Source organism: Diplotaxodon limnothrissa, linkage group LG12 (genome assembly GCF_057381915.1).
Source record: "Diplotaxodon limnothrissa isolate DT_005_m linkage group LG12, D_limnothrissa_male_GT1.1, whole genome shotgun sequence".
Classification (NCBI taxonomy): Eukaryota; Metazoa; Chordata; class Actinopteri; order Cichliformes; family Cichlidae; genus Diplotaxodon; species Diplotaxodon limnothrissa.
The window spans coordinates 8391768-8401607 of NC_140607.1; the positions used below are offsets into that span (position 1 = coordinate 8391768).

At 39.3% G+C, this 9840-nt stretch overlaps 1 protein-coding gene across 1 annotated transcript in view; it reads left to right on the forward strand.

Moving 5' to 3' along the window:
• ppp3cca (protein phosphatase 3, catalytic subunit, gamma isozyme, a) overlaps window positions 1-8672 on the forward strand; it is a 34456-nt gene extending 25784 nt beyond the window's left edge. The window contains exons 11-13 of the mRNA XM_085367895.1: window positions 1606-1690; window positions 2557-2654; window positions 7859-8672. Of these exons, the coding sequence (XP_085224021.1) occupies window positions 1606-1690; window positions 2557-2654; window positions 7859-8034 (359 nt within the window). The 3' untranslated portion in view covers window positions 8035-8672. The remainder of the gene's footprint in view (window positions 1-1605; window positions 1691-2556; window positions 2655-7858) is intronic.
• The last annotated feature ends 1168 nt before the right edge of the window (window positions 8673-9840 follow it).

Genomic DNA, 9840 nt, shown 5'->3' on the forward strand with positions numbered 1-9840 from the left:
ATTGTCATGCAGGCAAACTGTTTATTTAGCAATCTTTGGCAGTCCACCTCTCTTCCTAACACGATACCTCCTGGTCACCAGTCAGTAATACGATCAAAGCTACGACAAGCCGATGTGATGTCTTTTCAGACTTTTTTATACGAGGGCAATCCCAAAGGTCAGGTCTGCTATTGTTTTAGAAATACAAACAACAGTTAATTTTCCATAATATTGACATCATTTTAAAGCTTGAAGACTTATTTTTCTACATAATCGCCATTTTGGTCGATGCATTTTTGTAGATGCTGTGGCAGTTTTACAATGCCCATGTCATACCTGCTCGCCACCGCCACAGATTCGTCTTCAGGACAAATGTTCGTTCAACTTTGGGAGCAGGTGGTAGTCACTGGGTGCGTAGCCCAGACTGTAGGGCGGGTGAGGGATGAAATTCCAACCAAAGTTTGGCAGGAGAGCGATAGTTTGACGGTGACGTGTGGATGCACGGTATCGTGGAGAATGCTTATGCACAGTGCGCAACTGTGTTTTGGGACCAAAAGGGGGTATTATTGGTTGACTTTCTGCCTGTTGGGACCACAGTAAATGCTGACAGGTACTGTGAATCACAGGAAAAACTCAGAAGGCCATTTCAGAACCGGAGAAGAGGAATGCTGAGGAAAGACGTAAGCATTCGCCACAACACTGCATGTCCACACGTCACCCGTGATGTAAATATTGTGAAAAAATAAACGGTTGTTTGTATTTCTAAAACAATAGGAGACCTTACTTTTGGGATTGTCCTCATATTTACCGGTGACCACATACTCATAGTGCTCCTAGAATCAAACACTTTTACTTGGTGATGAACCAGGATAATGTGTCCTGGACACAAACTACTCAGTGGGTTTGAATTTTTCTTAGTTTGGACAAATACATCCAAACAATGACAAGACAACTTCTCACTTTCTTTCTGTTCTTCACACATTACAGTAACCTGTGAATTGTGATGGATCGTGAGCTGGATGAGCTACTAGTCACATTGTAGACTCTGTTTTTAGTACATTGTTCTCTAGAATTGTGGCAATCAGGAAACAAAGGAAATAATCTTTCTCACTGACACACATCAAAAATTATTTTTCACAAATAATGGGGTAAGGGCATAGTTAGGATTATTATCTATGGTGAGTCAGACCTGAGAAGGTTAACACATTTATAACATGTATCAAAGCTAAACCTAGTTTAAGGCGTGTTTTTTGTCTAAAAATCCATAAATATAGGTGGCCTGCTCACCTGTGCACATGTGCTTAGGTTGTAGACTTTATACAGATTCATTTCTGCTTCTTCAGTGAATGAATATTTTAATTTGGCTTTTAAATTGGATGAAGTGATAATGAGTCCCGGCACTCACTTAACTGACATGGAATGCTGGGAGGTGATTTATGTGTAGCGCTTAATCATAATTCAGCCTCTGTCACACATGGCTGATGCTGAATAGGGAGTTCTGGTCCCTGAAGTACACGCACTCTGCTCTGAAACGAACGCGTGACCAAAGAGGGCGAAGAATATCACTCCCTCGGGATGGAAAGTGCGGTGTGCTTTGTCTTAACTCATACTACGCACTGTCTCCAGGCGGCACCTCAGCGATGCGCAAGGAGGTTATTCGGAACAAGATTCGTGCTGTGGGAAAAATGGCCCGAGTCTTCGCAGTTCTCAGGTCTGCCTTGACTTTGACATTCTCTTTTTTTTCCCTTCTTCTTCTATTTTTTATTTTTTTTTTTTAAATATAATCCCAGTTGGAAATGCTTGTGTTCATGTATATATGCTAAAGGGATTTCAATGAGCTCAGTGCACTGGGTCATCACAATACCAGAAATAATTTGCAGGGCACCACAGGGCCAGTATGCAGCAGGATTGGTGAAGCTGAGTTTGAAAACACAGCGTTGGCCTGCTGGGATTAATGAGCGGGCACAAGATGAGTCACGATGCACCTAGACTCTGTAATGACATTACACATTATTCCAGATTAATGGCGCTGCTGCTAGCTCGTCACACTGCTGCAAGTGGACAAGCAGCCTATTTGTCAAACGCCTCCGTATGTCGGATACTGAAAGGGAGAGGGGGGGGGTAAAAGAAGGCTAATGACACTTTTTAAAGGCACAGATGTCTCTGTAGGATAAGAAAAGGTGAAGTTTGCCTTTGAAGTGTCTCAAAGTTTCTATAGAATAAAAAGCAGAGGACCCATTAAAGGCAACATGTTAACATAAAAGTGTGCTAACACAAATCTGTACACTAAGAACCGAGTCTTAAAAATATTGGTTCAGCTGCTAAAATTGACACAAGTTGTCAGTGACCCAATTACAGAAGCAGGGCACATGCTAGCAGGTTGGCTGGAGACAATTAGTGCAGATAGTCCATCGAACCAAACAAAGACTGGATGAGACGGAGCAGGTGAAACATCCAGTGACCTCATGACCTCGTGGTTTGAAAACCGCCTCTAAACCACAAGGTGTGGGTCGCTGCGCTTGTTGAGACCTAAACTGTGTGTGCTCTTCATGCTCCTGTGTGTTGTTTTTGGACTAGGGAGGAAAGTGAGAGTGTGTTAACACTCAAAGGCCTGACCCCAACTGGAACTCTTCCAGTGGGAGTGTTGTCTGGGGGAAAGCAGACCTTACAGAGCGGTAAGTGTTTCTTATACTGTGTAACCTTTCCACTGTGTCCATTTACCACTTAGCTCTAATTAGACAGGCTCATTTCTTCACTCTGTGTCACAGAGTCTGTTTATTTAAGCACACCTGTTTTTCCCCCCGTTTTTGCTTTTATTACACACTTAGCTTTTCTTGCTAAGATTTAAGTTTAAAGATTGCCCTTATTTTCTTGTGGCAGTTATCCAGTTATCCTAGCCTGCTTATCCATGCTAATATATACATTATACACTTGCTGACATGTGAAGCAAGTCAGAAGAATGGTGGTTGAAGTATTACTGTCAGGACTCCTGACTCCGCCCTCTGATACCCTGATGTCTGTGGGTATGTGTAATAATTTTTGCAACTAAATTAATTTATTGCCATTTTTTCCCCTGCAGTTGATTATGTTTATTCTGTAGCAATGTTGCTTTCATTTCACCTGATTAGTTGGATGACTTTCAGGTCTTTGCTCCTCTGTTATATTGGCTTCAAACTCTAATGCAACATTTTGAGTGTGAAGTCATAAAAACTGACATATTTCAATATGTTTGCTCTAATTATTGTTTTTTTTTTTTTTAAATTGAGTCATCTCTAATGGGCTTAGCTGTAGAGTTAACATTCACAAAAAATAAATTCCTTTGGTTTTGTTGCAACTAAACTAAAGAAGCCACAGCTTCTGTGTTGGGGGTTTCCTGTTACTGAAGAATAAACCTGGTAATTTCCTTCTGTTTGGGTTGCAAAAGAGTGTGGAAAATACGGACATATCTGTGCATCTCAGTGACGCTGAAGAGACAAGTGTTCAGATACATTATGATACAGCCCTATACATGCAAACATATGTCACAACATGTCCTAATATAAATGCCCAAAGAAGTACCCAGTGACATTTTAAAACTGCCAGGCCATTCCATCTCAAATCAAAAAATTTTAAGAACATTTTCTCCAATATCCATAAAAATGTCACACTCCAACGTTTGGATATATTCGGATATATTTGGATATATTTTGAAAATGGTCCATCGACCTGTCACTCGCGTTTTTTTTAACACTTTAAAATCTGAGGCCATTTTTGAACATTAATATTTCAAAAACTATTAAAGATAAAAGTGCGAACAGTTTTCTGAGCTTTCCCTGCCATAAAAATGAGTGAGAGTCTTTAATTTAGGGACGATAAATCACAACATGTCTGAGTTAAAATAGGACTTAAAAGAAAATTGAAGTCTTTGAAAGTCCCATATTTGAGCAGACACTAACCCCCCAAAAACTTACACATTGCAAATGAAAATGTTTGACAATTTCTGAATACCATAGAATTGTATTTCACAATAATGCAAAAATGACCATGTTTAATGTACAATAATGTTTAATGTGAAGTTTTCAGTCACAGAAACTTTCATGCAGGAGTGAGCAAGTACGACAAGTTGTATCATTACAAATATCAGTAGATAGCTTCTAGATGGTCTTCTAATTATAACTGAGAAAATAAATTTGTTAAATTACAGATTTTTGATTTTTGAGACCTTCTGTCCTGGATGTGTTTTATAATTCAGTAAAATTTAATCGGCCAACGATGATTTGAGATGGGATGAACCTGCTGCCATGTGGGAGACTTTTTCTAGAACAACTTCAGTATGTTAAAAAGAAGCATCCGAGGATTGTTTTCAGCTTTGTCTGTGAATATCTGATACAGCAGCTTCACCATTCGGTTATAGTCTCTTTGAAGGGTTCGAGATCAATGGTGGTATTCCCGCCACAGGAAGCAGTGTCAGGACTTTGACTGCCCCCTGCCTCCATGCGGCAGAAAGCTTTGGGGCTGAGCCGTGGGCCGGCTGGTCGAGGAGGTCAGCCTGTCACCTGGAAGTGGCTGCTGACCCTTTGATCTAAAGGTCAGCACCAGGCCTCACCTGCCACAGGACGTGCTGGGGGCCATGCTCTGCCATGCTGGAGGCTCACAGAAGTTGCAGAGCAATCAAAAGGGAAAACCACATGTTGTGACCTTTCTGAGAATGTCATTGTCCATGTCTGTTCCCCCAATCACAGCTTTCAGATCAGCTAGGCTAGTTCAAACAAGGGGAGCAGGGGGCTGTGTGTATTTTTATCCAGTCCTCCTTGATTCTCCGATTCTTGTTTGTTTCAATCTTGATGATAATATACCTGTGCATTTTATGAACACATAACATCATTGCTGCACTAATTAAATCCAGTTTGCATCAAATTTAAAGGAGAAATATTCGTCGTGTTTCCAAAAGCTGTAAAAATTATTTTAGTTCACTTTGGCATGAAGCTGATTGTACATGTGTAAATGAGTGTGTTTCTAAAGGGAACATCTGACTGCATGTGTGTTGAGCTGGACTGCCTGGTCATGGTTGTGCATCTCGCCCCCATCTTAGACTCTTAGTGTTTAACCAAATCCCCCCTGGCTCTCCACACCTAAGTCCTCGTGACCCTTTAACACCAACACTGGCTTAAAACTCCAGCAGACTTCTTCACTCTAACCTTTCCACCCAATCGCCTAAGTGTTTTGGTGACGCTTCACAGTTGCTATGAATTTTTGCCTCCCTTTGAATGAGCCGTGGGTGTTGGCCTATATTCTGCCATCTGTTTCTTCAGATTATCCCACAGGGGTGTTCACATTTATTTTTTAGTTTATTTTTTTAAACACTGTTGTATTTGCTGTCTCTGGCTACTTTGATGACTTCCTTTTCCCCCCTCCTTCCTCAACTCCCATTAACATAGCTACCGTTGAGGCAGCTAAAGCAAAAGGTATGCATTGGCTGTTTGGCTCAAATCCCCCTGTCTGTGTTTTGTGTGTGTTGTTCACCCTTTAACACAGACCCACTCCTCAAATATGTATTTTTCCCCCTTTCTGTTTATTTCTATTGATTATTCTGTTATAGTGAATCCCGTTATTGCTGGTTGCTCTTGCATCATCAGAATCTGTTGATAACACTGGTTCTGTCATTGTGAAAATCAGCACTAGTGTTTTCTTTGACAGACAGAATGAGGTGGAAACAGCAACAGAACATGAATTGAAACAAAATGCTTGAATGAGAAAGAAGTGAACATAAGTAATCGCCTTTTTGTAATTGCTGTGTTCTCTTTGTAAATACAGAAATCTTTTTTCTAAAACATTTTAATACAGGCAAAAAGCAAATTTGCACAGGCACTAATTAAGACTTAGACTATGTTGCTAAAATGAGATTCAAAAAGTGTCAACTACCACTGTATAGTTTAAAGCTTTGGAGGATTCAGGTCAGCATTAGCTAAATCAGGCTCGTCTCTGTATGTCTGAAAAATAAAGACTGTTATAAAGAGGTTATGTATTTTGTTTTGTCGATCAGGTTTAGGACATGATTTGTCCTTTGTTGATAAGAAGTCCCTGGCTGTGGTCACATAAGCTTTTCTTGCCAAGTGTGGCTCCCCACACAGAGAAAAGCCTGCTAAGACCTGGTTAAGATAAGACCGGGGACATCCCTGCCTGGGATATTTTCAGAATCTAATCCTGTTGCTCCGTTTGGCTGTTGCTACACCGCTCGTCTCTTCTGGTTGACAGTGATGGTTGGCGGATCAACAGGTCTCAGTTATCTCATCAAATCCATAAAATATTCTATTGCAGAAGACATTAACAGTTAACTTTGTAGATGAGGTAAAGCAGGAGCGTTACTTACAAATAGTCATCAACCTTTTATGTCTTGTTTATCAAACAGATGAGCTCAGATAGCTCAGTTATGTTTCAAATGTATTCATTTCAATTGATTTTTTTTTTAAGTAAACCTTTTAGGCCATGAAAGCGTACGTTAGACTGTTACCACTCAGAGTTACATTTACCATCAGTCTACAAATTTTAGTATCTGTTCATTCACACCTTTTAGATAAATATTTCAGGAATGCATCCTGTACTTTTAGGGAAATATTATAATTAATTATTTTGTGTAACTGTTATTTACTTCTGTAAATATGTCAGCTACTTGTCCTTTGCTTTTAGCTTATTATTTGATATTTATTCACAGCCATAATAGAAACAATATCATTTTACAATTTTTATCAGTCTAAGATTACTTATCTATTAATTTCAACCACATTTCCTGTATTTTAAGCTGCTTTTTGACTAAATTAAAATATAAATTAATCTATATTTAATTAATTAATATGTTAAATATTTTACATATTGACTGTTTTAATTTTAGACAATTAATTTAACTACATGGTGTTTGCGTTCGCCTAATCATTTCACTTATGTAACTATTACCAACTTTACTAACACATAACCATTCATTTCAGATAATTATCGCCCTATGTAACCTGTATTTTTTGCTAATTTTTTAAATTATGCATCAATTACTTTTAGCTAATTAGGTGATGTATGTTCTTCTGAGCTGTTTTATCAACAGTTAGCTAACTACATCGGTGCACAAATGTATTTTATCACATCATGTTGAGTGTTAACTTTTATCACTGGGATAAGATTATTTTGGACATTGTCACAAGGACTAATATGTCTTTGTACCATATTCATTATATCAAATCAAAAATGTTTTCAAATTGGAATCTTTTTATACAACCGTGTGACCGATGCAGGTCCAAGTACCGCTGGTTGGAAATGGCAAAACTCAAAGTTGATAAATTCAATTATTATATTCAAGGAACTTTTTTTTTTTTTTTTAAATCACAGACATCTGGTTGTGCAAGAGTGGCCTTGAGGGTGTTTTTTGTTTGGTTTGTTTTTTTAATATATAATTCCCATATAAAGTGTTAACCACTGAGTTTTCACTGTCTGTTTACTTTGATAAAATGAGTGAAATATATGAACTGTCTCTTACAAGTTTGCTTTTCTATTTGCACTTGTTTTCTTTCTGGTTTCCTTGGCCGTTTCGGGACATTAACGTAAGTCTATAACGTGTGAGGTGTTTAATTGGTGTAGTTTGTCCCACTGGTGCTTGAACGTTAGGAGTCATTATTTAGTTGTGCATGTGTTGTATTTACAGATCATCCGTTCTGTGATTAGCAAATACTGTGTTTATTGCTCACCAAATGAAATCCCACAAGGAACGCATTTTGATTGAGGGTGGCAAAGAAAATAAAAAAAGAGAAAGCTAAAAATGGCGGTTTACAGTGAATACTTGCTGTGACGCACTGCTATTACTAAGCTGTTTCTACCTTCTTTTAATTTTCTCTTTGGTCTCTTTTCTGATTTTTAGCAATTCAAGGCTTCTCTCCCTCGAGGAAAATTCGCAACTTTGAGGAGGCGCGTGGCCTAGACAGGATAAACGAGAGGATGCCTCCGCGCAAAGATGGCCAGCAGCCAGATGGCCAGCAGCCAGATGGAACCACAATCAACACCAACACCCCCAACAAGAACGGCACTGATGGATAGGCAACTGAAACACTACCCTGCCATCTTTACACAACCCACACCACCTGAGTCATAGCCCCCAACTGCTCTCTCTCGCTGTCTCTCTCTCGCTGTCTTCATCTGTCTCCTCTGCTGAAGCTGCATGTCCATCATCTGCTCGCCCACAGCCGGGCAGTGAATGGAAGCAGACACATCAGTGGATAAAAACAAAAGGAGCCGCAGTGCTGGGAAAGCACTACACAGCTGCTCAAGAAAAGACAAACATTTGACTCTTTTATTTATTAAAGATAAAACCTATTAGATATATTGTGTTATAGCAAGAAATTACTGAATGAAGACATTTTACAGTCGAAATGTATTCTGTCCACTGAGGCTATACATGTCGAAACGATTAAAAAAACCAAAACAAAACAAAAAACAGGATTTTATAAATTGAAGTTGGTACCAGTAGATGAAGATGAGTTTTTAGTCATGTTAAGTTTGCTTTTTGAACTGTTGTTCTTCATGTGTTTGATAAGGGAAAGTACAAATACTGTAGCCTCGTCTGGGTCTTGCGAGATTCTTCCCGAGACATTTTGGACACTTGAGGTTCTACATACAGTATGCCTATATGTACATCAGTCAAAAGATAAATTGCATATGTATTTAAAAAAATATGATGGGAAAAAATATTAAATTCTATCTTATCTAATAACAATTTTTTAAAAAAGTAAAAATTTCTATGTGAAGACTTATGTCTTTAAGACTTTGTCTTATTTATACAATTTGAAGCCCTAAAGGTGGTTGTTTTTTGTAAAGTATTTTGTTCACTTCCAGAGGAAACGTTTTCCTGTATTATGGTTTGTAAATGACACGGTTAAAGTGAAGGATTAACTCTTTATGTGCAATGATAGTTTGTATTTCTGGCTGTCTTGTGCTGGTTACGACGTGTTCACTTGATGGCAGCTAGGAAGTTCTTGCTGCCCTTAACCCCCGACCCCCCTCAAAAAAAGAAAAGTACAAAGCATGTCTTATTCTACACAGCAACCAGACCCATTATTACTCCTCTCTGGGTTTGAGCTCCGCACATCAAGATTACACTAAAAGGACCAGATTTCTCTCCGGTTATTGGCCAGAAGAGGACCTGCATGTCGTACTCTCCTCAAAGCAGACTGATGTTCATTATTGCATAGGAAACTTCAGTGTATTTAACTGAAATATGGCAGTTTGATGTGATCTTTTATTGTAAAACACTAAAAAAAAAAAAAGGGGGGGGGGGCGGGGCATGCTTTTGGGGGTTTACCTTTGTTTCTCAGTCTGTATTAGTGTCTCCATCTACTGTTGATTAGGCAGTATTCTTTTAAATTGTGATAACCGTGCATATCGAATAAGGGAAACATTTGACTTGCAGTGAAGCAACAGCAACAACGTTGCCGTACTTAAATACGATGGACTGAGTCATTCCCCCCGGCAGGGACAGCTGTCTGTCAAGGCCTAACAGTACTGTAATCATCTCAAGCTTGGCTGACTCACATACCCAGTATCTTATTTTTACAACCTATGGTCACACAAAGGTGGTGAACCATTAACACCTGCTGAGATTGCTGCTGTTGCTTTCTCTCTCTCTCTCTCTCTCTCCCCCTCCCTCTCTGAAGTGTTCAGCAATCCAGCTCCGCTCTGGTCTGAACATCTCCACTTCTCGCCGGCACTCCCAACCCTTTAAGACCTGCTTTCTCTAGGACACACTGATCTGACTCTACTGGTGCTTCGACACACCTGACTGTAATTCAGTTGTCTTTCTGTCACTCATGGAACGGAGACATAAGCTTTAAGATTTGCTATTCTGTC